The 27695-nt window shown below is 40.4% G+C and overlaps 3 protein-coding genes across 4 annotated transcripts; 2 read left to right on the top strand and 1 right to left on the bottom strand.

Moving 5' to 3' along the window:
* Positions 1-1177: 1177 nt before the first annotated feature.
* LOC127362584 (ion channel TACAN-like) lies at positions 1178-5951 on the bottom strand. Its single transcript, XM_051398431.1, has 13 exons — positions 5862-5951; positions 4610-4659; positions 4234-4352; positions 3842-3958; positions 3662-3721; positions 3356-3451; positions 3165-3254; positions 2923-2988; positions 2665-2726; positions 2479-2571; positions 2227-2291; positions 1874-1942; positions 1178-1427 (listed from the first exon to the last, which is right to left on the bottom strand). Exons 1-13 carry the CDS (start codon positions 5887-5889, stop codon positions 1314-1316), a joined length of 1029 nt encoding a protein of 342 aa, XP_051254391.1. The 5' UTR covers positions 5890-5951; the 3' UTR covers positions 1178-1313.
* gdpd1 (glycerophosphodiester phosphodiesterase domain containing 1) lies at positions 5867-15250 on the top strand. The gene is made up of 11 exons (XM_051398432.1): positions 5867-6013; positions 6590-6739; positions 7083-7125; positions 7442-7577; positions 8324-8369; positions 8746-8867; positions 9288-9377; positions 9502-9635; positions 11073-11132; positions 11478-11529; positions 12041-15250. The coding sequence occupies exons 2-11, from the start codon at positions 6604-6606 to the stop codon at positions 12173-12175; spliced, it is 954 nt and encodes a 317-aa protein (XP_051254392.1). The 5' UTR covers positions 5867-6013; positions 6590-6603; the 3' UTR covers positions 12176-15250.
* Positions 15251-16256: 1006 nt separating this feature from the next.
* On the top strand, positions 16257-27494 carry LOC127362249 (protein yippee-like 2). Of its 2 annotated transcripts, none has more exons than XM_051397729.1 (5): positions 16257-16491; positions 22593-22824; positions 23689-23732; positions 24200-24308; positions 24455-24700. In XM_051397729.1, exons 2-5 carry the CDS (start codon positions 22708-22710, stop codon positions 24482-24484), a joined length of 300 nt encoding a protein of 99 aa, XP_051253689.1. In that variant the 5' UTR covers positions 16257-16491; positions 22593-22707; the 3' UTR covers positions 24485-24700. The 2 variants fall into 2 exon arrangements, with proteins under 2 accessions (XP_051253689.1, XP_051253688.1); XM_051397728.1 differs by lacking the exon at positions 24455-24700 and adding an exon at positions 27265-27494 and having other exon boundaries at positions 16275-16491.
* The last annotated feature ends 201 nt before the right edge of the window (positions 27495-27695 follow it).

Here is a 27695-nt window from a genome sequence, read left to right as displayed (position 1 = left end):
AAAAATAAGCGTATTTATTTATAATTTCGGCGGACAGGTGTCGCATTTTGGACCCGACTACAAATACATTACCTAATGTGACTGAGCATATGTAACACGCTATAATAAATAGGTGCAGACGTGCAGCAGGTTAAGGGTCATGGTTGTGTAATGTAACCGGTAGAACAGACTGTGTATCCTTGACAGACTGAGATGTACCATTATCAAACATATCTGTCCCCCTCAATGTAAAGGGTGTTCATGTTCACAGTACCAAGGACACTGTGCATGGTAGATAGCCCTGAGGTTTTCTGCCTGCAGTGCGCAGCTATTCTGCACACTGGTGGAAGTATTCAGATTCTTTAACCTGAGTAAAGAAGTTAAAAGTCTTACTTAAGCAGAAATGACTGTTAAGTATTAACACCAAAATGTATTTGTACAGTCTAAAGTAAGTTCTCATTTTGGAGCAGAGTGACCCCTGTCAGCAATTAAAGTGAATTAGTACTCAAGTGCTGTAACTTGCAACTGTGTGTATACTGGGAATGTATGTAGTTACTCATAATACTCATCTATGAAATTCAAATGAAGCACTTTGCCATATGTTGGACTTGTGCTAACCGTGTACAGAATAATCTTCTTTATATAATTCAGAATTTCTGAATAATCTATTGTATTCTAAATTTAAAGTAAACATTTGAATACATGTATTTTTATAGCATAATATATAATATTGATAACAATAAATCATATTGTATAGACTCATCATCTCTTTTACATACAATCTTAATCAGCAAAATAACTATTGCTTTCAGATAAATGTTATTTCCCTCTGTAATGTAGTGAAGTAGAAGTGTAAAGTAACAGAAATTGGTAATACTCAAGTTGAGTACTTTAAAGTTGTACTTAAATACATTAGTGAATGTACTAAGTTACATACACTGTTTCTATCTTCATTTTAAGAACTGGGAAACTCACTACTAACCAGATAAAAGGCCAAAAAAGGAATAAATGGCTGCAATCAAACACAATTAAGAGACGTGTATGAACAAGCACAAAATATGTAAAAATGCAACAACAGCTTCACAGAGGCCGTCAGTGAAAAGATTTACAGATGATTTATTTTATTGGTGGGTGATTTTATTCATTGTTTATTGCTCTTACTATGAAAGTAAAATATATACAAAGGTATTTGGAGGCATTTTGGAACAATTCAACTTTTATTTTGGAAGACAATTCAACTTTTAATGGTTACTGATTAGTTATAACACATTCTTTATATTTATGTATCTACTGTACATTTTTTGACATGTTGATTTTTGTTTTACTAGGATGTATCACAGACTCTTTGGTTTCTGATTCCTGCTCTTGACCTTCTGACGGACGACGGCAACAGTGGTGAGGAAGTTTCCCATGAACAGAATAAGGAAGCAGAGACCACACATCAAGACCTGGCATCACATGAAACATAGAGAACAATAAGTGAGTAAGCATAAAAGCTTGAATTTGTAAGCATTTTCTCGATATATGGAGGGAATCAGGTGGGGATTAAGTATTAATGTGGAGTTGCTTTCAAACATACAAATGGAAATTCATGAGGCTGATTTCACAGAGAAACTGTATTTATACAACAACAAAAAAAAAACTGATACAAAAACTCATTGTAACGTAACACTGATGGGCTGTCAGGAATATATCTGACAAAATGTGAAGACACTGTTTAATCAGCCCTCTGGCAATGTTATCAGCCCTCTGGCGTTGTAAACAGACAGTTAGAGCAAATAAGAAGTTCTAATTCTGACTAGATGAAAGATAAATAAATAAAGTAAATATTTAACAGCTATGGAAGAAAGAACAGGGTGAAACAGTTCAACTGTATGACCATTGAAGCACTGACCTGCCATTCCTTACAGTCTGGGAGCTGAGCCATTCTGAAGAGAGACAGGCTATTGAAGAGCTGCCAGAACTACAAGACAACACATGAGGACTTAAGGGTTTATTTTGTTAAAGGTGAATAAATGCAACGTTAAAGGTTAAGGCTGTTATCCAGATCAACCAGAAAACCTAAACATTGTCTCAAATCAGGCCCACGCAGGATAAGTCTAAATGACATCAGCTTATTTTTCACCTTTCCTGTGTCATCCAGTCTAAACCATGACAAAGCATATTTGATGAAAACTAAGCAGTAGTTCGAGGAAATTTCTCAAATTACAAATTACAAATCATCTCAGTGTCACAGACTGTACTCACATGACCAAAAAAGAGGAAGGGCAAAAGGAACGTCAGCCCTTTCCACATCCATGACTGAAATCCCTCTAAAAACAGGAAGCAGATGAGAATTTAAATCACTTTTTAAACTCCACACACATTTGTTTATTAGCAGTGACAACTGGGAGCCCCGGACATCCTTGATGGAGCTTCGTTGGTTTTTACTAAATATTTAATAATGATATAGCTGTGTGAGTGTGTCTGTATTATGTGTCCTTGGTCGGTGTACCTTACCCACGGTCAGATCCATGTTGTGTCTTTCTCCCAGAGCTCGTAGTCTGTACAGGCACCCACTCTGATAATAGCACTGCAGACACTGAACAAAACCTGTGTGTTTAAGATGAAAGAAACACTGATCAGGCTTTGGTTTCATTCAGTAAAGTTAAAACTATGAATGTATTTCAAGTACTTTGACCTTACTTTGATACAAGGAGTAGGCAAGGAACTGGTTCCTGAATGTTTTGTACAGGATCCCATCTGGCCTTCAGGGTGAAAGGGAGGAAATTTGTTATCACACAGACTGTAAACTGTAATTTAATGGATGTATTTGAACAAAAACAGGTATGGACAAATCAGCAAGCATCGTATTAATGACATATCCTGAGTTTGAATGTGTTAAAATAAAGTTTCATTGTTAATTGTTGTTAATCTGTCGGGTTTTTATCTTCCTCTACTCACCATGTCAGCATCACACCGGACAGAAAAGCTGAGACGTAATGATGAAAAACCCACCAGCCTTTGATTCTATGGTGCAGGACACATTTCATTAAATATTTATATTGTATGTTTTTACATTTAGGTTCATAAAAGTTCATGACATATATTTTTTTTAAAGATGATTAACTACCATGATGATTAGTTGATTCATAAAACATATAGTAGTTTAATTTAGTAGGATGTAGGCAGTGTGCAGGACTGACCTGGAGCCGTTGGTGATGAGGACACTTTCCCTGATAGTTAATGTACAATAGTACCACACCAGCAGGAAATTGAGGATTGCATCAAGAAATCTAAAGTCCAGGACATAGGACAAGTGCTGGATTTAGACATACAGTACATGCAGTGTCCATGTAATAAACTCAGTGTTGATGTATGATACGTTGATGTTTACCTGTAGCTCACAAAGAAATAGCAAATGATGGAGAAGAGCAGCAGGAGGACTGTGAGACACAGCTTGAACTTCTCGTATTCATCTTTGTAGGCAAATCTGACAAGGATGTAACAAATCCAGGTCTAAGTGTACAGTGGAAGGAAATGTTTGATTTGGAAATAATAGATCTTTTTAAAATATTCTTTTCATTTTTGATTGATTCTAAGAAAAGTAACTGACTGAAAAATGTTGTTTAACCAGACAGATGTTACCACGCAAATAAAAAGTGGGGAAATGGTTGGCTTAGCTTTGATAGTTGTTACTTACTTTGACTGCTTGCTGAGAAGAGTCACATTCACATTTCCAAGAACCAGACTGAGGTACAACCTGAAATATGAAACAATCATATTATTATTTAACTTTAAATAAGGATATATATGTAATTGTTCAATCTTTATGCATTTTAAACTTGTATTTTGGGGCTTTTGATTAAATAATAGTCATTACCCATTCTTCTTGGGAATATAAGATTCCATTTCAAAGAAAGCATTTGGTCGGGTCTTTATTTTCTCTTTGATTTCATCCAAGGTTTTAGCATCTTCTTCTGCTGGTCCTGTGCTGCATCTGATGAATGATATAAGTGCATGAGATAGGTCTGTATCATGAGATGTTTGTTGAGCTGAGATGGGTCCACTTTGTCTATCAGCAAGTTTTCCTTTCACTCCTTTGGATCTGTGTGCATGTATGTGCGTGTATGACCGGATGAACTATCAATGTGTGTTACTTTAAATCTGTGTCGATGGAAGCTTGTGTGTGTGTGTGTGTGTGTGTGTGTGTGTGTGTGTGTGTGTGTGTGTGTGTGTGTGTGTGTGTGTGTGTGTGTGTGTGTGTAAACTTACTTATTCACCAGGAGGGAAACCTCTTGCAGTCGTTTGCGGTGACTGGAAATGGAGGAAGAGCAGCTGTTTTGTAGTTTTGTAATTTCATCCAGTTTCTGTAAGTACATTCTGTGTGTCTCCTGGATGAAAAGAACACAAATGTAGATTACAGGGAACATTTAAACCTTTTTGGAATATAAAACAGTCTGGAGCACAACCATTATACATGAACTCAATCATTATTGATATATGGTTTTACAAGAGATTTAACTCCTAGATATTAAAAACATATCATCATGTGGTTTGAGTAACAGAAAGCAAACAGTATGTTAAGACTTATACAACTGCTCTATGTGAAATATCTGATTCTGTCAGCTGATTTTGGTCCGTGTCTTACCTGAAGTTGTTGATATTCGTCTTCCAGACATTTCCACTCCTCCAGCGCAGCTGTTAAACCATCACGCATTTTGTTAATACTAATCTTTCACTCAGTTTTACACACTATACTTGCAGCAAACCTACAAACAGAAAACCCGGTAAGACTTTTAAATTGTTTAACCACTAAGAAATGACTGGCACATAATGCAATGTTGAAGTAATTCTCTTCAGGGTGTGTGTCACATCTCCACGGACAAGTTATTGCATAAAGTGAACTTTGACTGGTACAAATGTGCAAGATTTTGACTTGGACATTGTTCTGTGGAAATTCTCTTGTCATCACGTTGTTCAATTGTCACTCACAGAGCTAAAAGAGATTGTCTTGAATATATTATAATGCAAAGACTACAGGTCTACATTTTTACAGTTGCCACGGTTCACCCATAGCTAGTTTTTCTTTTGTTCTTTCACTATATTTAGTTTGTCACTTACACAGCAGCACATTAGCAACATCTGGTGGATGAAAGGGCTAAAACATTGACCAACTCACTGGTGTAGAAGAGGAATGTTCTGGCTGTTGTAATTTGATGGCAAAAATGATAAATCGTGAGAAACAATGATTCATTTGAAAGAAATTCTTTAACATAAAGACTTTTATAGGAAAGAAAAGGTTATTTTGTTATTGTTTTAAATTGTAAAATCGGCACAAAATAGACTGACAGCCACCAGTGGTGTGGTGTCTCCACACAGTACTATTTCACTTCAGTTAAATTTAGTAAGATGTAAAAATACATTTGCTGCTCTATACTCTGTCCTCATAACACTGTATGTTGTGACATTGTACAGGTGTGTAATATACAGTTACGTAGCATGTGAGACATTTTTTATACCCTGGTCTTGAAGAAACTATGTGTTATTTCTTTTTCTTTTATTTTTTTGGAACTGACAAATAAACTTCAGGTGTCAACTGTGGGAGACAATTTATCTTTAATTGTTCATGTTAAACTACTACTCTTACTATATACCTCTGCTGGCCTGTGACTTATCCTCACATCTACCAGGTTAAGGGAAAACCTAACTGCAATGATCATTTTCTCAGTAGAAACAACAAAAAATGTAGTCAGTCAGTCGTAAACCCGCTTTTATTCTGAAATATCCGGGCGGAAATGGCATTGTTGACGTCTTTGTGGCGCACAGCGTAGCGCATGCGCGTACAGCCGACAGCGGCCGGTGTGTTGTTGTCAGGGACAGCTGTGAAGTGTAAAGCTCACCGGAGCAGCAGAGGAGAGGACTCTTCATCACTTCATCTTCACACAAAGTAGCTTGTGTGCTCAGATTCCCGGACACGCACTAACTCTCACTGGGACTAGCTAGGTTAGTCAACAAAGAAAAGAAAGAAAACCAAAACAATTTGATGACAAAGGTAAGATTTAATCTGGAGAGTGCGACCCCAGCTCAGCTAGCGTTAGCCTATGGTAGCTAGCACGCTATCGTCATTAAACCTTATTGTCATTAAACTGTTGTTGCAGCTGTGTTGTTGTTGTTGTTGTTGTTGTTGTTGTTGTTGTTGTTGTTGTTAGGGACAAATTCTGTCCTGAATGTTATCTAATATGTTTTATTAATGTAACGCTGAAAACAAGGCAGCTCAAACTGTCCCGCTGACAGTGCGACAATAAAAGCTTCATTATTAATATCTTTATATTTAATTATCTTTATTATCTAATATCTTTAATTAGACATTATCTGTGAGGCTGCTGTGGCTTTCTAACACTTGAGAAACACAAACTAGGATCTCATACAGAGCTTAATTGATGAGTTGATACCTCATTCTGGTCATTTCTTGGTATTTTATTTAGTGATTTATTGATTAGGAAATACTTACTAGTGGCAGCCCTGCTCTCACTGTTCCTGGACCGTGTGTAGCTTATGACAGACAGCCCAAGTTTGTTGAAATCGTGCCTCACTGTTTATCTTTGGGTGGGTTGTGTTTGTTCTCCAGCTGACTGATAGGAGATGTGTGCTGCTGTGTATGTGCTGTCCACGGTAACGGGCTATGTGCTCACCTCTGCCCTGCTGCTGAAATGCCCGAGTCTTTTGCACCGGAGGAAGCGACAGACTTTCCTTGGCAGACACATTTCCCATCGTGGAGGTGAGCCAGTGGCACCTTTCAGCATTTATCATTTCTTATATCATGTAATAAAGATTTGTACTTTGTACTTGTACTTGTATTTAGTACTCTGGTTTCATCATACGGGGGTCATTGATGTTTATTGTCGGTATGTGCTGTAGAAGTTGTTAAATTGAATAAAGTTACATACACAGTTACTTGACCATCCAGTTCCCCCAGAATGACATTGGTGTCACTGTTTGGCCTTTTTCTTGCAGTGAGGGCAATGTTCCAGTTCTGTGTCCCACAGTAATACAAATATAAAGAAGACACCGTGCTTCACTCAGCATGTTTATCTTTTTTTTTTTTTTTTTTGTCATTGCAGGAGCAGGTGAAAACCTGGAAAACACCATGGCCGCTTTTAAGCAGTGAGTAGAAACCACAGTCACATTGACAAAGCTCATTCTTTGATTATATCACATATATGTGGGACACAACTTGTGACAGTGGGCAGTGTTTGTGACCACGGACCGTTTTGACTGTTTGTCCGCAATTGAGGACACAGTCAGCGGTTCCTAGATAACAAGGATGATATACTTCTGCTTTTTGATTTTATTGAATGTGTATGTGCTACGTCTCTATTTGCTTGACCTCAGTAGCTTCTGGTGGTGAGATTAATGATCAATGGATCCTCCTAGGTACAGTTATAAATACAATGTGTGTACTGTGTGTTGGTTCATGCAGCGCTGTGGCTCTTGGCACTGACATGCTGGAGTTGGACTGCCACCTGACGAAAGACGAACAGGTAGTGGTTTCACATGACGCCAACTTGCAGAGGTCCACCGGCATCAACGCCTACATTTCAGACACGGCATACGCTGTGAGTTACCCACTTCTATATCTGATACTATCTCCCTTCCAACTCCTGAAGTGTTTGAACACTGCAAGCTAGTAGACATGGATGTAAATAATCCGGGATTTAAAATAATTAAAAAAATTGGTTTTGATTGTTTTATGTGGAAGAAAATGCACATTTATTAAACCTCAAGCATACACACTGTAGCTTTCTGGGTCCCTTTAACAAGTAAAAGACACAGAAGTCAAGAGGGCCACGTACATTTGAGTTAAAAACTAGAAACCACAAGTACTTGCGAAACTTCAAACAGCAGTTTGTTTGCACGTAAACGTTGTAAATGAGGCAGCAGCACTGATAGAGCATGTGTCTTAATCAGGTGAAGTCTGTGTCACCTGATTAAGACATGATGAACTTTTGCCTGATTAAAAAAAAAAAAAACAGAAATTCTTGGTGAGTCAGTGGATCCATTGTTTCTCACTTAGGATCTCTGTCCTACACATCTTTGAAAAGTTTAAATGCAACAAAGATCTTTGTTTTCCTGAGACGCAATAAATAACCAAACTGACATTTATTTAACTGATTAGCGTCACAGTACAGATGAGCTTCTTCACATTGATGTTGTGTCCTCTGTGGTTTCGTGTCTCTTTCACATTGACATCATTCATGAAAACACCCTCAGCCTCACACTTATCATGCCACCTCTGTACCTCATATAGGCTCTGACTATCAGGTGTATTTGTTGTCTGCTAACCGCTGTGTGCTCTTTGCAGGAGCTCCCTCCATACCTCTGCAAGCTGGGCGTAACTTTTCAGAGGGGTGAGCATCACATACACACGACTGGTGTGATTAAGCTGACACCACCCACATACAATAACGACAGTGGTCATTGTGTTCCTCAGGGGTAACAGTTATCTATGTGATGTGTTTATACTGTAGAAATACATAAATAATGTTTATTTCAAGTTTGGCCAAAGTTAATGGATCAATTCATCTGCAACATATTATAAAGTTACAAAGATCCACTGTATGTAGTTAATGTATTTAGAGTTTTGGCAGATAATATAGTTTAGCTTTACAGTCTGTTGGGGAAGGAGCCAGAAAGTCACAGTTGCAATGATTAATACACTTGAGCCCGTCACATTGAGTATCATCTGAAGCTGACTGTGAACTCCACCCGTCCTTGTCTGTGCAGAGTGTTTCTGCGAGGGGGGAGAAGACAAACGTATCCCTCTCCTCAGGGACGTTTTTGATGCATTTCCTAATACTCCTGTCAACATTGACATCAAGGTCAACAATGACACGCTCATCAAAAAGGTGTGTGTCTGTGTGTGTGTGTATCTTTTTTCCTTTTGGTACTTTAACCCTCTTTTAAAACACAATTTTTTTTCTCCCTTTCTTTGTGTTTGTCAGTTTCCCATGTCATGTCTATTTAACACAGATTTGAAGATGAGTTGTTTGTATGTCCTTGAAAGCAGCATTAGTGGTTACCTCATTGTGTATGAAAAGGCAAACGTAAGGCAGACATTGAAACTAAGATCCGTCCTTGTTATTTTGCCCCAATATCCTGACAACTGAAGGAGGAGGACAAACCATGCTTGTAGGCCCTGCCCCTTAAAAATCAAAAATTTCAATGAGCTCAGAGGGGGACAACATCAAATGTCTGATTCATGTTTCATACCTGTGCACCGTGTATTATATTAAGTTTCTGTAATAATGACTCTTCAATCCTTGCAGGTCTCTGAGCTGGTTGTTAAGTACGACAGAGAGCATCTGACTGTCTGGGGCAACGCCAGAAACCAGGTTGTAAAGAAGTGTTACAAAGAGGTACGTTTACATGAAATTTAAAGCTCTGTCAAAACAGGGACTCAATCTCCCTTCAAAACACTTGCTACCAGTAATAGTATTTCAGGTTAATAGTAAATTCAGGTTGTATGTTTGTGTTTTGTAGAATCCTCGTATTCCCGTGTTGTTCAGCCTTCCCAGAGTATTGCAGCTGTTAGGCCTCTTCTACACCGGCCTCCTGCCCTTTGTTCCCCTCAAAGAGCAGTTCCTGGAGATCCCCATGCCCTCAATTATTACCAAGTAGGTATACATACACACATACACATACACATAAAAATACACATAGGATCAAATAAAAAAAGAGATGCACTAGTAGAGGAGAGGTTAGGGTCAGCAGCATCAACCCTCAGTAACACTGTACAGACACAGGTCCTCTACAGTTCTAGTCTGTCAGTAAGATACAACACAACATTAGTAACACTACACTCCCCCACTGGTGATCAGTATACAGGTACACAGCATTTGATAGCAATAGGTCGGTAGGTTGAGGTCTGTTTCACGGGGTAGGAATTTCTTCCCCCTTTACTGAGACTCAAGTCCCAACATAGGACTCAAGCTGATTCCAAGGTGATCTCCATATAACTACAACTATAACCCAAACTCTAAAACATGGACTTGAACAAAGCTATTATTTCATTGACAGTGTGGGCCAAAGTGCTGTGCGCAGCTGTGACTTGTTTAAAATCTCACCTAAAAAGGTTAAATTGATATTGGAAACACTTTTTAACTGCTGCTTATAAAACTAACAATTGTTCTCTTAATACCACATTTTGATCTCAATTGAACAATTTGTGGAATAAAGCTTAAAAAAAGTTTGAGCACAAGGTTTACTGGAAAGTTTCCTGACCTTTCAGTCGCATCTTATGGCCTTTATCAGCAGACAGACACAATGTCACATCAACCACCAGACCTATGAGCCAACTCTATCTGGTTTCAGTCAGGAGATGTGGCTGAAAGCTCTTGGAATTTTCCAGTAAGTGGACCTTGAGCTTAGTATTTTATTTCCTCCTGAACTTTGGCTCGATTTTGATTTATAGTGGATTTTCAAAAGTTACGCACGCGATTTTACTTAGTTTTCTTTAAATAAATGTACTTCTTCTTCGTTTTATTCAGGTTGTAGTTTCCGTCGGGTGTACTCACTTCGTTCACTGGTCGTCTTGTTGCTGCATGTCCTCTCTGTGTCACAATTGATGTTTGAAAAATGATCTCACTCACTAATTAAGGCATTAAAGGAAATATTCACACCCCTCGCCTGGACAGAGTGTGTTAGTGGATTGTAAGGATCAAGGTCATAGAGCAGATTATACGTGCCGAGCATCATTAAGGATTAACAACAGTTACAAGTTCACCCCTCAAACACATTCATGTATCATCAATCTGTTGTGTTTAATGCGCTCAGCAAGTTATTACGTGATGAAGCCTTTTCAGGTTGTTGTTGTTGTGTACATTTTCTCCAATCCAGTTTCAATTACGACCACTTAACTTAATGATTTTCTTAATTTCCTAGAATGAATCTGCCATATTCGATCGGAGTAAATGTAGCTCCTTAAACCTGTAATGATACAGTGAAACACTATTGATTGATACAAACTTTTTGCAGTGGAGAAGATGCTTTAACGTGAACACACTGATCGTTTCACACTTTAACTTTCACTTTTTTTCCCTGTGATTTTGCAGACTTAAGGATCCTAATAATTTAACTAGGAGTCAGCGATTCATCACCTGGCTGGCAGACACGTAGGTCTTCAATGAATTGTGTTTAATGAGAGGCTGAATCTGTGTGTGTGTTTGTAAATCACTATTTTAAACTTGTATACCTGTATAGCTGGGCTTTTTCATTACCTAAACATGTATTTTTTGAGTACTTTAATGTTTTTCCCTCTGTTGTACACTTCATATATTTGTGTTTTTGAGAAGTCCTGATCCTTTGTTAAACAGCGACACTGGGAATAATTCTCATCACGAAATAATAGACACATACATTGCTGTGTGACCATGATTAATGCAACTGTTTTACTACTAACTAACTACTAACTAAACTTCTCTCTGGGTACACTTTCTGTATTTATTTTTCTCTTGCAGTTTGCTGATGAGGAAAGCTCTGTTTGATCATCTAACTGCCAGGGGAATACAGGTAAAGCTGCTATTATGTACCTGCTATAGTAGAGCTCACAAACGAGAGAAAACTCTATATATGGAGGATTTAATACAAAGTGAATGCAACTTGGTAAATGCAAGTAGTGCAGGAGTAATAATAACCAGTGTTTCTTATATTTTTACTCTTTCTCAGACCTCCAAACCTGTTAGCTTTTATTATCAAGACCTTTTTTATACAACACTCAGTGTGTACAGTGTTGACCTGTACAGTTGAGAGCAACAAGGGTTGTATACAGAATTGTGTCAAGGTTTAGTCACATCTGTTTTATCTTTACTTCTAAGAATGACTGAAAATCTTTCCATAGTATAAACTATCAATGGTAAGGCTGTCTGCGTGCTGATCCACTGTTTGTTGTGGCCGCAGTGTTGTGCTGTAGTTAAAAACAAGTTCAAAAATAGGCCAGAGTGGCTGCTAACGCTACAGCAGACGCATTCTTGAGCCTTGTGTGACGCCCTGCGCTGTGTGATGTGTGTGCATCTGGTTTCAGGTTTACATTTGGGTGCTGAATGACGAGGAGGACTTCCAGAGGGCATTTGATTTGGGAGCCACGGGAGTTATGACAGATTTTCCCACCAGGCTTAAAGACTTCATGGACAGGAATGGCATTTCTAAGCCTCAGTGACCTGCCAAAATCTACCTCAGCCGCCCCGCACTAGTGATTATCCTGACTGACCTGCCAAACTATCCCCCCACACCCCACACGCACTCACTCTAATGCATTCCAGCAGGGCTACTCTCACGCTGTGTTTTACAGTCGGTAGGGATCTCCGTCACGTTCTGCATCCTGCGCTGGTTTCAGTTTTACTGTTACACACTAATGTCTGTAGAGTAAACTTAAAGGACACATATATACACAGATCAGCCATAACAGTATGAGCAACTGGGCACTCTGGTGGTCATAATGTTCTGCAGCACCGTACCAACAAACTGTGATGCACTGTGTGTTCTGACACCTTTCTATCAGAACCAGCATGAACTGTTTCAGCAGTTCGTCTGTTGGATCGGACCACACGGGCCAGCCCTCACTCCCCACGTGCATCAATGAGCCTTGGCCGCCCATGACCCTGTCTCCGTTTCACCTCTTTTCCTTCCTTGGAGCACTTTTGATAGGTACTGATCACTGCAGCCAGGGAACACCCCACAAGAGCTGCAGTTTTGGAGATGGTCTGACCCAGTTGTCACAATGTGGCCCTTGTCAAAGTCACTCAAATCTTCACACTGCCCATTTTTCCTGCTTTTAACACATCAACTTTGAGGACAAAATGTTCACTTGCTGCCTAATATATCCCACCCACTGACAGATGCCATGATAACCAGATAATCAGTGTTATTCACTTCACCTGTCAGTGGTCATAGTGTTATGGCTGATCGGTATAAAGATATATATATATATATATATATATATATATATAATCTCCTTGGAGTTGTGCTCTTTGCAAGGTTTTTGTTCCCTCGCTGCACACCACGTACACAAACAATGGTGTTTCTGATTTCTATCAGTATGGCAAAGCTATTTAAATTAACACAATCTCAGAGTTATAATATAGGACAACATGGCCATTGACATATAGTGTTTGCAAGTATTATCAGTCTTGAATTTCAGAATAGATTCATGGCTTTTGGCTTGAAAATATATTATATGTATACAAAATTCACTGCCACTAGGTGTCGCACTAAAGAACTAGAATCTCAGACCAAAACAAATGGGCGTTACAGCCCACCAGAGTCCATTGACAAAACTAGTGATTTCACCTTGAAGATAATCTTAAAAAACACTTCAAAAGGGACATAAACTAAATAAAACTGACTAAAATATTTTTTGTTAGTTTTCCAAAAATCACCAACGGTGGTTTGATCAAAAGAAACCCTTAATTCTCAGAGTTAGATGTTAAAATTTTCACCAAACAGTCTGCAGTGGACCCCTCAAACGTCCACTTAAAGTGCTTGTTTTTACCACCGACAGGCTCAGATTGTAATGAGTATCTCTACAGAGATCAGAGGCCAGTCAAATCCTTTTTGTTTAATCAGAAACACCTCCTGCTCGCTACCAGGCTTCATTGACAAAAACAGTCATTTTACCTTGCAGGTCATCATTCAAAGTAGACAGAAACGAGGTAAAACTCACCAAAACCATCTTTGTTTTCTCTGGTTTGGTCAAAATAAATCCTTAATTCACCAAGGTAGATTAGAAAAAACCCAGCCATTTCAGTTGCTCTACTTAAAGCCAACAGTTGCACACGGAGGGACGCGCGTACACTAACAAGTGCAGCTTCAAGACACCGTTCCTCCTCTGGATCTTTACATAGCAAATAGGTGTTCACCACTATTTTAATGTCATAAAACGTGTAGATATAAACCTTCGGGTTTTACTGATCTAAAGACATTTTTAAACCTTACACCTTCAAGTAAATAATAGTTTGCAGTATTACTGAGTCATGGTTAAAGTATGGTGGTAGTAAAAACACCAGCAGACGCAGCCTTTCAGCTTTAAAACATTTTGAGGTCCGATTTACTTCTTTTTTTTTGTACAATCTGACTGTTTCTCAGCAGATGCAATAATACACTAATGTAGTTGTGAGATATGTTTGTTTGTGTCTGATGCAGCCAAATATTAGTCATAAATAACAAAGTGCACAACAACACAAAGTCCTCGGCTACATTAAGATTTAGTGTGAAAAGAATTGTGGGTACTGAGGTAGGTAACCACAGCTCCATACTTACAACTCAACGGCACATTCAGTTCAACTGTGGACTGTTGACACTGTTCTTTTGATATGTTGCTTCTGAAAGACAATGGTTTTGTGTTGTATAGCTGTGTAACTGTATGTTTATTTGTAGTTGCGTAGTCCCTTGATTTCCCTATGAATCGATGACTAGAATGACGTTGGCATTAATTTTTCATTAATGAATCTGAGAGAGAAATTTTGCACAAAATAAGAAACTTGTTTTAATAATGAGTCCTACCTGTTTGTGTTGATCATGAACAGCATTGAACGTCACATTCAAGAAATATGAACGTGTTTTTGTAAAATGTGGACTTTAAAGTGTTTTGGCAATACAGAAGAAGCACTGATAAATGTGGATTGATCGCTTCCTTGCAGTGACTTGAAATTGAAATGTATTAGAGGCAGCAGTTCCTCGCTGTGGTTGTCACAGTGTACCGATCGTTAGGATTATCATACCACTGACATTCTCTAATCCCAACTTGTGACCACGCAGCGAGGGTCAGCGATGAATGTAGTATTGGTTGAATGTACGTTGTTTGGTATATTACTGTCAAAAAAAATGTGTTGCTGTTTTGTTTTTTGTTTTTTGAATTAGTGCTGTCACTGAATTGTTAGTATGTGTGAAATCTGCACAGGTGTTGAGAAAACCTGTGCATCCAAAATCATTATTCTTTGATAGAGAGGCTCGTGACTACATTTCTTTTTAATGAATCTACTATATGAGTATTTTGATTACCTGTGCTGTACTGCGCGTACAATTGTTTTGCATGCCTAAATGAATATTTAAGCTGTTGTGCTTGAATATGTTTCACCGAACCAGTTTGTGGGTAATGGCTGCTAATGCTTAATGCCTATCAAAATGCCTTATCCCACGTGGATACTCCAGGAAATTACATTTAAATTGATTTACTGAGATTATTTAAGAAGTATTTTTTTTTTTTTTATCAATATCAATAAACACCTAAAAAATATTGTTACAGGAGTTGTGTGTATGTTTGTATGTATAGATATTTGGTAACCACCTGCAGACTGACAGGAGGGGGCACTGTAGACTGGAGAGATTTTACAAGTTTTCTCTAATACGGAAAAGTTAATGATGCCGGACACGTTTTGTTACATAAAAACCGACCGCACAGACATTGTTTCTACTCATTTTTAAGAAGAACCGGTAAAGTCTTCGGGCTCTACCCCTGTTTAATATTCGTCCATAAAACTACACACTTGGCTGAAAGTGTACATTCTACACAATTTAGTAAAAAGATCCCAGTGATATTATTGGTTACTCGCTTCCGCTCTCGACCAATAGGCTCAGTGTTGCTATGCCGTAGCGGTTCTCTGATTGGCTGATTCAGCTGTCATTTATCCATCAAGTCCACGGCCAGAGAGGTTTTTGCCAAAGATCGTCACCTCGGGCCGTCAAGATGGTTCACGTCCTCCTGAGTGTGCGCCCAAGACCCGTCGTGTTAACGGTTAAGTTTTAGTAGCAGTGAAGTCACAAAGTAACGTTTATCAACCACCGTTGAACTGTATGAAACAACAGACGTTGTGTTGGTTAGCAACGGTAGGAAAGGACATCTTTTCTTTAAATGAGGCACAGTTATGATAGTAGCTAACCTCTATGTTACTTGTAAAACCGCGAACATTGCACATCTAGCCATATATTATAAACAATACATAATGACTATCGCGTTCATTCAGCATTTAATAATTTAATACAAACAGTAAATGCAACAAATGGACATTCCCGTCACTAAACTCACACTGAGCATGCGCGACATGGTGTTTTGATAATATTCGCTTGTATGTTTACGTATTACAGCAGCATAACGTGAAGTAACTAACGTTTTAAATGGCACTGCCACAACAACCAGACACTGGCCAGAAACCTACGGCGCCCTGTCCCAACAAAAGAAGCCGTCCCAACTACACAACAGTTTCACTACGAACACGGAAGTGAGAGGGAGTGAGCGCTCTCGCTCCGGCTGGCTGTTTCATCACTCTCTCTTTCTGCCTCTTCTAAACTCTGCTGGGCATCGTTGCGCGTCAAAACATTGCGTCTCTGCAGGACTTGCCAGAGAGGAGAGGAGAGGAGAGGAAATTTGCCTGGGAAGGAATGCGAAAGGGGTTTTAGGATTGGCACTGCCACGAGGAAAACGAGGAGGTGCGACATTTTCTAGGCTACGTGGAGATCCGTTTTTTCTTCCCTTCAAAGGTAAATGATTTCCTCTGCGTTATTTTTTAGTGGTGCATTTGTTGTTACGCACTGTTATTATATCGCTCTATGAAGCTTATTCCTGCGACGATGTAGTTCTCAGTACTTTTTTAACAGAGTCAACTTTTAATATAAAAAGACAACTTTAAGGTTTTGTTTGTAACATCATTGTGATAAGTGTTTGTCATGCCCGGACTGATGTTGTCTTCGTGGGATGGGATGCTGAGGTATACTGTGCAGTGTGGCTACAGTATCTAGTGGTTATTATTAGGACACATGCTGTCTGTTTGTGGTGGCGGTCCTGCACGTATGCGCCATCATCCCCCGTGCGCGCGCATGGCCGTGATGGTGCACGTCAGTGGCGATCAATGCGGGTTATCGTGTAATACGCTCATGTGATCATAAACTCTGACGGCAATCACATGATTCTCATCGATCTGTCAAAGTCACTGCAGATGTTAAAGCCTTTCAGAGCGGGTGGCGTGTGTGTGTGTGTGTGTGTGTGTGTGTGTGTGTGTGTGTGTGTGTGTGTGTGTGTTTTCAGCATTGCTGAGCTGAGGCATCCCCGCCATCTGTGCTCCGTGTGGTGGCTGAAGTTCTGCCCCAGATGAAGTGCGCCACTGCCTGTGACCTGATTCCTACCAATAATCACACACACGTACAGTAAACCTTAAACCTTCGCGTTTTTTTGTTTATTTATTGATGTGTTACCCCTGGTGATGAGGCACTGCTGTGACTCTACCATCCCATAGGAGTCAACGACAGTCAGGCCAGCAGGTGGAAATGCTGCATCTACCCCCCCCAAAAAAAACACCTACTGCATAAATAAGTCCATGTGAGTCCATATGGACAGTTGAAGAACAGACACTTTTATCAAGTCACAACCTTTGCTCTCTTTGCGATCTATTTCCATTGCAGAGCGTGCATGCAGATAGTTATTGATCATGCCAGCAGTCGATACACAAGGATCGAAGATGGTGGTTGGAGAGTTGCAGACCTTGAAAGGTGATCCTTCACCGCCAGGACTGTACATAAACAGAAGTTGTGTACAATGTGTTGCGCCTACAGTTTCACAGGTCTGAGTCTCTGACACGTCACCCACTTTGTTTTTTGACACTTGTTATGGCTGTGCTCACTTTTTATCGTCTGATAGCCACACACAGACACAAAATGGAGATTATATGTGAGTATGAACTGAGAATATATAAGTTCTAACTGCATTAAAGGAGTGTCTCCTTCAGGCTTTTTACTGAACTCTGTAAGAAAACACACACAAGTATAAGTTCCTGTAGCTCCTGAAAATGAGCTCCCTTCCTCTCCAAAGACGTAAAAACAGAGACAGAGAGAAGAAAATTAGAAGTGAGCACAGATCAGACGTAGCAACAGTAACCAGACACACACACCTGGGATGCAGGAGCATCGCTTCATCAGTGAGATTTGATACGGATGGGGGGAGGAGGAGGAGGAGGAAGAGAGGAGTGTTTTTTCTTCTCTAAGTCAGTGATGTCATGCTGCTGTATGCTGTTGGCCTTGGTGTAAGACTGAATGGTGAGCAGCATGAAAGTACATGAAGTACAGAAATCGTGTCGGTGCAGCTTGTGGGCAGCGTAGCACACACACACACACACAGCTCATCTGACGCTGAGGGGACACACGCTGCTTCTTCTTCCCTCTTTCTTCCTCTGCTCATTTAACTATCTGTTCCTCTCCAATTTGACTCTCATCTTTCCCCTCCTCCTTGTGTCTCTCCCTCTCCTGTCGTTCTCCGGCTCTCGATCACTGTCAGGAACAGCATCAGCAGCGGCAGCATCAGTGCGTTACATAACAACAGTTTTTGTGTTGGGATACAAGGGCCCTTTTGGCTGCTGAGACTCGTGGCACGTAGCCTTTTGTGATGACACCCAGAAATGACCAGAATGGACAGCTCGGCGACCTCAAACGACCCGCGGCAGAACTGATGAATGGACAGAGTGACAGCAGAGAAAATGAATATACAAACAGGCTGAGAGGCGCAGAGACGGACGAAGACGAGACACATGCAGGCAGCTTGAGAGATAAACTGGTATAAGACGGACAAACACCAAAGACACACACTGAGGTTGTACAGACAGTCAGTTGTGGTAACATTTCCCCGCTGTTGGAGCCTGTCGGTGCCTGCGATCGGTTCTTCTAGTCATCTGATCATTTATGCAATTTGTTGTTCTGTCAAAGAAGGTTGTTTTTTTTTATGTGCAAAGCAGCCCAGACTCACTCTTTGCGTCAGCGTTTTACAGCTCGTCAGCATCCTCTTTCCCGCAAACAATGTTGCCTTGCACAATGATTTTCGAGCATGTCCACCCACCAAGATAAGTGTGGTCCAGTTCTTGGAAACTAATTGTTGTAAAATGTCAAACAGAATTACAGTCCAGCCTAGGACGGGTCCGGGACATTTTCATGTTTTAATGTGGCACCAAAAACCTCGACCTGCTTTCTGTGAAACATTTCTTGTACTTTATGTTTGGTGTCTTCCTTCTTTTTGAAGTTACTTATTTCCTTTTTTCAACATTGTTAGTCAGTCACAACAAAATATAGCAAATAAGTTTTTTATTACGGTCACAATGTATATACAGTGTTATACATTGTCAAAGAAATATCATGGCCAAATCTGTTATTGCTATTTTATGCTTGTTAAGTTAAAGCCATAACATCTCTAGGGCTGCAACTAAACCAAATGTAATGTATGTAACCAAATGCTTCTCACCAAAAAAGGGCAACTTCATCGTCATATAAGAGATGGCAGTTTCGTCTCAGCTTCCTCCCACTGTACAAAAATGAAGTGAAAATATTCTGCATATGGATCTTGTGCTGGTGACATCATCCGGAGCCAGATGTTTTGGCTTTACTTTTGGGGAGCTGTCATGTCATCCATCTTTATATATGTCAATGGACAAACCCCCCAATGAATGGTATAACCCATGGGATCTCCACATATGCTTCAGATATGTTATATTGTTGTTATTGTTATATTATGCTACAGGATGTTGTATGTAGTCTGCTGTCTATATGCGGGTCAGTTAGCTAACTAGCTCTTCCACAATGTGATGCAAATGTATCAACAAGTAATAAAAGTTCAGACGATATGGTGATGTCATTTTAGTCATATTTATGCAGCCACAACAGCACAGACACACAAAAACATTTTCCTCCAGAAGGGCTTGTGCATGTCTTTGGTTGTTCCCAGAGTCTTCAAATATCTTGTTTTGTCCAGCCATCAGTCCAAATGATAAAATTTGTTTAAGGACAACAAATCTTCATAACTGAAACAGAGGAACAGTTGTAAGTGTCAAGCCACTGACATGCACTGGTACTCTGTTGTTATGAAGTGATTCTTCAGAGATAATACACAAAGAGGACTGCACATGGATTATGTATGACCCATGAGAAGATATGTAGCACGTGCAATACAATCCAATATAATCCAGCATTGATGTTGAACGTCGGTCCGTTAAGGGCACATTGTACCACGATGCACTGTACGTCAACACGTTGACAGTTTGGTGTAGCAGCATTGCACTGAGCTTTTTCCACAGCTGATTGTGTGAGTAAACATATCGCCTGTCGGCTGACGGCTGTCACAGATTCTCACCCATACAGCACATTTACATTTTAGACAGTCTCGACATGAGTGACTTGTAGCAAATGCAGCGGTACAGGCTTAGAGGAAGAAGCTTAAATTTAATGTAATTCAATTTGAAGCTTTAGTTTGAAGCTTACCTTCTCCTTAAGACTAATTACTGAGCCATAATCAAGCAGCTTTGTGCAAATTTAAGAGATTTTCTTGATTAGTTGCTTAATTGTTTGGTCTATAAAATGTCTTCATATAGCTTGTTTTGTTTGAAACTCAAATATATTCAATCTGCTACCATAGAAGCCTTAAAAAAAAGAAGCAAATATTCACATTTAACTAGTAAAGCTTTGTCATTTATGCTTTAAAATGGCTTAAACAATTCTAAATATTAAAAGAATCAGGTGGCAAACGTCTCTAATTACATAAATAAAGTTGCCAGTGTGTCAGCTCTGTACGGCACGACTCAAATCTCAGAGGACTGGATGATGCATAAACTTCTTTCTTGTCCTCAGTCCTGAAATGGCAGAGAGGATGAAACACGCTTTTGGTTAAACATCAGTCTGTGTGTGTGTGTGTGTGTGTGTGTGTGTGTGTGTGTGTGTCAGGGGTCAACTCTGACAACTGTACTGAGTGTGTCTTTGTGCCCCAAACCCACGCCGCTGGCACCGAGTCAGAGGAGAGAAAACAAGGGCACGTCTCACTGTCTTATTTATTTATATCCTTCGGTCCTTCCCATCAGCACTGGAGCCTTTATCAGCCTCCGTCCAACTCTAAAAACAATCATATTGCAGGGCAGTAAAGTAAAGAGGCCTCTCCCTCTCTCTCCTGTTTGTCCTGAACTCACAGAGGCCTCCTGCTCCCGTTCAGTATTTTATTAGTTTTTCCAGATGGTTCAGTAAAGACAGACAGGAAAGAGAGGAGACAGAATGGGACAACATTATGTGTTGGTGATGAAACACATCATAAAAAACTGAGTTAGTAAAGTCATTAGAGAATCCACCTGTAAACTATAGAAATTATTGGTTTTGTTTAGTTATAAAGGTCGTTTGAAACTGGCTGGTAGACAATAATATATACCATTGGGGAGAGGCTCCTCAATAACTTCATGAAAAGCAGCACTGGGGAATAAAACATTTTGTGTTTAGCAGCAGAGCTACAGTGCTGAAATCACAATTAAAGTTGCATTAAGCAATAAAAACAAAGATTATGACTGCACCACAAGGTGGAGAGTGGATGAGGCCCCAAACTATTTAGTTTCCCCTGTGCAGTTAGTCAAAACATACTCCTGTCCTCCTGGCCCCGAGCCTCCGGGATGGGCACCCAGGTCAGCTCACTAATCTTCTCAGTCACCAGGGCACACCAGCAAAAGTATTTTAAGGGCTCGGTCTATTTGGATATCATGGAGTGAGCAGAGCACGATCCTCACAGTTGTGCTAGGCTAAGCAGATTATCTCCGCAGCCTCACAGACCTAAACACAAAATGTGAGCTAGCTCTGCTGCCTGTGTACGTTGCATTGAGCTGCAGGAGGGTTCGGTTAATGGAGACATTGATTGTTTTCATCAGCAGTTTTCATTATTATTATTGTTATTATTGATTATTATTATTATTATTATTATTATTATTATTATTATTATTATTAATGTTGTTTAGTCCAAGCTGACTCAAATGAATTCAGTTAACAATAATATAAAACAGAGGAAAGCTGCAGGAACCAGGAAATGTTGTTCAGACAAGCAACAAACAGCTCTTTGAGGTGGTGCTTTGAGCTAAATGCTAATGTCAGCATGCTAACATGTTGATTGGCAGGTATAATGTTTTTAGTGTTCAACACTTTAGTTGAGTGTTTTAGAATGATAACATGATAATGCTAATTTTGATTGAAGACACCGCTGAGGCTGATGGGTTTGTCATTTAGTCATGAAATACAGATGGTGATGGTTGATGGTTGAGGATTGTTCGTCTGGGAACCGTGAACGTCCCGACAAAACTGAATAGAAATTCATCCAGTAGTTGTATATATTAGACCAAAGCAGAGCCACAGACTGACATTGTCATCCCTGCAGCTCTTCTGCTCGCATGGCTGCTAAGCAATGATCAAAATAGTCACCCATTAGTTTTTTGTCTGTCTTTGCTTTGGTGGCCCAGACTGTCCTCTCAACCAAACAGGACTCATTTTTGGCCTCTTGGTAAATGTGTTTCTGTGTGGTAGAAGCCTGCACCATGTTTAAATCTCATCTTCTAAAATTATCTGTGTTTTCAGCTTGAATCTGAAATGTGAAATTTGGTGACACAGCCTGGAACGCAGCTTCATTAATAATGTATGAAGTCTCACCACATCATAGCTTTGTGAGGTTTTAAGTGTTTCACTGGAGAGCAGACTTTAATCCCATCAGCGGAGATACACCTGTGGCTCAGTCTGCAGCACCAGTTTAAGGAAGCAGCTGTTACACAACCATGTAACCATTAGCTGCTCTCTTATCGCCCCGTGCTCAGGTGTTCGCCTCCCAACCCACCGCCCACCACGGCCCTCACCTGTGTGTTGCGGTGCTTCCCTTGTGAGCCGACCTGGGCTGGCAGTCCCTTCTTGCACCGCCCGCCAACTCCGCCCATGGTCAGAATGACGCGCTCCAAGACTTTCCAGGCATACCTGCCAAGCTGCCACCGAACTTACAGCTGCATCCACTGCCGAGCTCACCTGGCCAACCACGACGAGCTCATCTCCAAGGTAACCGGTGGCGACAGCAGCACTCTGCTCTAGACTCATCTTACCAACAGTGGTTGCCCCTGGAAACCATTAAGACAGGACTTACATTCAGGCAGCTAATTGCTACTGACTGAATAAGAATATAAGAAGTTTTTGCATCCTTAAATTGACAGCACAGTTCATTTTGCAGAATATAATTTACAAGCGTCAACAAAAAATATAGGGAAGTGATGAGGATTGAAAAGGAGGGAGAAGGGATGAGGAATTATTCATATAAACAGCAGGCTAAACACCTGTATGTCTGTGTCAGCCGCTGTCACACTATTACCTGTGGATGGATTATGTTATAAGCTGGTTTGTGAATTGGATTATGAGCGCACTATCACTTTTTCCACATGCGATTATGAAAACACTGCTTACCTGTGCACAAAGGCCTTCTGCCTGTCGTCACATATCTGCGCTGTATAAATCTATTTAATGTGTCGCTTCAATTGCAGCTTTCGTGTTGTGGCAAATAAAGACATTCAAGGAATTACTGCATTGCCAGTCATGAATATAGAAATAGAATATAGAATAGATACTTATGCATTAGTCAGCCATGATGTTATCAGTAGCATATGGGCTGTTACCAAGGGACTGTGCACCAAGTAGATATTAAAATAGATTTTGTCTACAGGTTTTAAAATAAGAGCTCCTAATAAAGTAAAGGCCTGTCTTAAATCAACATGTGGGCGTTTTTATAAGGAAGCCAATCCCAGGCTCTTATTGGACTGCAGCATTATGGCTATATAATAGCATGCTTATGTCATTATATAGAGTAATTACACTGGATGAAAGAGTCTTGTTTGAACCTTTTTTAATCTTTGTCTCATTTTGTCTCTGCAGTCGTTCCAGGGCAGCCAAGGCAGAGCCTACCTGTTCAATTCAGTGTGAGTATTTCTCTAAAAAAAACCAAAAATTTCAACCCACTTCTTTGCAAACGGCAAATGCAGTTGACGTTATGCGTTCGGAAAAAATGTCCCGCATACTGGACCCAGACAGGAGACAAGTGATTTAACATGCTCAGATTTAAAACAGGCTAATAATACATATTGTTCCACACAGCCGTTACGTTGTTTTTGAAGCCCCGGTGTAGACGAGGCCAGCCTGTGCCTCGGAGCGCTGTCATTATCAGCTGAATTGAGTGTGAAAATTAGGCTGTTTGAATCTATGCTCCGCGGCCTGGTGCCCTATCAGTATGCGCTGTGTGAGTGGGTGTGAAGCAGTGACTCACTCTGAGCACATCATACAGTACACTCAACCGAGCCACTTGCACAATACTCATTTTTAACTTTTGTCTCTCTCTGTCTCTGCTTGTGTCTCCTTCCTCCCCACAAACCCATTGTGCCTCTCTCAGGGTGAACGTCGGGTGTGGCCCCGCAGAGGAGAGAGTTCTGCTCACAGGCCTGCATGCTGTAGCAGATATCTACTGTGAGAACTGCAAGACGACCCTGGGCTGGAAATACGTAAGTGTCCTTGGCAGATTTGATGCACAGCACCGACTAGCTGCATCCAAGGTTAGAGGATGATAAACCGGGAGGTTGTTATTATAGCACACCCTAATTTTATTTGCACCCTAATTATATTTGAACCTCGTCTCATCTTCTCTCAGGGTCAGTGCAGCGGTACGGCTGTTGGCTGAATTCAGTATAAGATAGATCGTTTCAAACACACGGATACAAGAAGGAGAAGTATTTGTTTATCTTACGTGACTTGTGATGAGTTTTTATTGTTTTTTGTAAATTAAAAACATCCGGATCAGCAGAAAGGTTTTCATTTCATTTATCAAGCAAAGCTTAAGATTCAGATACAAACACTTAATTATTTAGGTTTTAAAGCCACTACAAGGATCCTTTAAGTCATATAGATGCATTAGGATTAAATTGAGACTTTTTCATAACCAGTTCAAAACTCCTTGTGGTACATTTAACAATAGATGTTGACTTTAGTTCATACGGCTGATTTCATCACAGCTGTTATTGCTAGGTGGTAATAATGTTGATTGAACATACAAACTGGCAGTGTAGTTGATTTAGTTTCAGAGTTAAAATAACATTGACAGGCTCACTATGTAGCTTTGGCTAGCATTACAACTACATATACCAGTCCCTCCAGGAAGTTTACTTAAATTCACTCAATTCCTGCAATTTTGTCCAATCACTCCAACCTTTCCTCACATTTGACCAATCATAGCAGTCCCCTATGTAACGTTGAGCTATATGCCACCAAACTACAACCGATTTTACTTTCGCTGGAACTCTTTGAAATTATTCTCTTTTTTTATCGCAACTATTTTTTAAATTTTCTTGCCTTTTTCTCCTCCTCACTGCAACATGCACTACAATTTGTTTTAGAAAAGCTGCAGTGAAATAAGGCATTTTAGGCCACAACAGTCCCTAAAAAAGCCTGCGCAATCATGGGGGGACTCTGTGATACAGGATGTTAAAATATACGCGCAGTATCTTTAGTATAAGTGGTATTTTAGGTGCAATGTCAGTGTGAACAAAACAGGATCCACCACTGTTAGCTTCATATACCAACAGAGCCGAGCATGTGCAGCTGTCACTGGTGAACCCTGTTCAGCATGGAGGTGAGAGTATACACTATAGGCCACGTGACTGCATCCTTAAAGGGTTAACACACACTCATATACACACACAGTATCCTTGTTGTTTGACTTCTGAAAAGGCTCCATTGACCAGCACTCTTTGCTTAACCTCTAACCGCAACATTCACCGCCACGTGTCAAACCTTAAACCTGATTCTTTAACCTTCCACCCTAAAAATAACTATTTTCCTTATGATGCCTGGTAAACACCTGGTAAACCAGCTCCAAAAGTAGATACTTTTCTGGGTAGTTTCTATTCCTGTCAGGACCCCACAAGGCAGAGAGGTCACATGCATGCACAAGCACACAGACACTAGATAGGACTTAATGGAGGGCTGCCATTAATATCATTTGCAGCAGTATTGATTTTCTGCAGTCGTCAAAGTTCTATTGAGAGGCTTGACCTACTGCACTTCTACACCGAGAAATCTGATAACGTGCCTCTGCAGCTTTGAACCAAAATAGCCAAAGACAAAACAGGTACAGACGCTCCACAGTGAAAGAACATTTGTATGAGCCTACTCAGTGACACTGTTTTTTAAGAGAGGCTTACAGTGACTGAGTGGCTTTTAAGCAAGAACACATGGTTGTTAATGGACTTGGACAGAAAGCAGAAGTTCTCATTTTGTGTTATTTTTATGGCATTGATTAGACACGCTGTTGGAAAATGAAAAAAAATAAATAAATAGTTGTGTGTCAAAATGACTTTGTGTGGTTGGGTTCGCGGCATGCTGCTGCCATCATTGTCAGTCACTGGGGCCAGAAATATCCAAATTTGGGAGGTGGAACTGGAACAACCTGAGGTGGGATTAGCAGCCACCGCAGCTGAGCGTGATCATGTGACCACCATGCGAGACATCTGTTAGGCTAATTAAAACCATATACACACTCCTGTTTAAACATCTTTTAGTTGAAACAACACATTGAGACACATGTTATATGTTGAAAATTAGCATTTGAGACACAAATTGCTAACGTTATCGTGTTAAAATGCTAACATACTGATGTTAGCAGGTATACTGTACACTATGTGCGTCTTAGTTTAGCATAGTAGCATGCTAACCCTTGCTCATTAGCATTAACCACAAAGTGCACACAGCTCAGGCTGATGGGATTATCTTTAGTTTTTCGCCAAAAAACACAATAGCATCCATTAGAGAATCTTGCCACCTGGTATCAACTTTGGCATCATGAATTGATCTTTTAGTTTTCATTCTCTTTTACTAGACTCTCTGACTGGGTTTACAGTATCTCAGTAAGCTACACTAATGACTGTTGCACACATGCTTTTGCAGTCAACATGAAAAACTAAAAATGAATAAATATTATAATAATAAGCTTCTGCATAGCTCAGACTTTCTTGTATCCCATTCAATCTCTCAGAGGAATTTGGATTACATACCTAACAGCAGAACTACATGTTACAGCCTGCAAAATAAGAGCAGGCTCTACATCTGTGTTGGCTGTTGCGAGGCTTGAACCGGTGGCCTTTTGGTTGGTTTCTTAGTTCCTGCCAGTTTAAGGATCCAGCCCGGTCAGAGTTTGGGTTCTGCAGGCTCCTCTGCAGTGTTTAGTGGCCGACGGTTATATAACCAGCTTCCAAAGAGCCAGTAGGAGAGACAGGCCAGGATTGAGTCAAGGATTTTCATGGACAGCTGAAAATACTCTCATGAGCAGTTGTTTTTTTTTTAATGCTGCTTGTGTCTTTTTCTAATTATCGTACTGTCTGTCAAAGATATAAAATGTTATTATTCTCTGTCCATCTGTCATTTGAATTAAATGCTGTCTCTCCTGTCCTCTGCCACACCCTCCAGGAACATGCCTTTGAGAGCAGTCAGAAGTATAAAGAGGGCAAGTTCATCATCGAGCTGGCCCACATGATCAAGGACAACGGCTGGGACTGAGGGACGAGCAGCCGGGACACGACCGCAGCAGAGGAAAGGAGGGGGCGGTGGGGGTGGGGGGACTGGGTGACTGGATGGATGGACGGATGGATGGACAAATGGATGGACAAATGGATGGACAAATGGATGGACAAATGGATGGGAGGGAGGGAGGGAGGGAGGGAGGGAGGGGAGGGGGAATCGTGTGTGGTGGGTGAGTGTGTGACTTTGGTTTGGCTGATTTACCATTAACCTCTGTAACTCTCTGCCCATCCCTCCCTACCACGCCTCTTGATGTACACACACACGCGCCCACACACACACACATCGAGGTCCCAGACATCCCAGCTTGACAGAGAGAC

The sequence above is a fragment of the Dicentrarchus labrax genome, unplaced genomic scaffold (assembly GCF_905237075.1).
Source record: "Dicentrarchus labrax unplaced genomic scaffold, dlabrax2021, whole genome shotgun sequence".
NCBI classification, from domain to species: Eukaryota; Metazoa; Chordata; class Actinopteri; family Moronidae; genus Dicentrarchus; species Dicentrarchus labrax.
The sequence above is the reverse complement of the archived record's forward strand: the minus strand, read 5'-3'. Positions and strand labels throughout refer to the sequence as shown.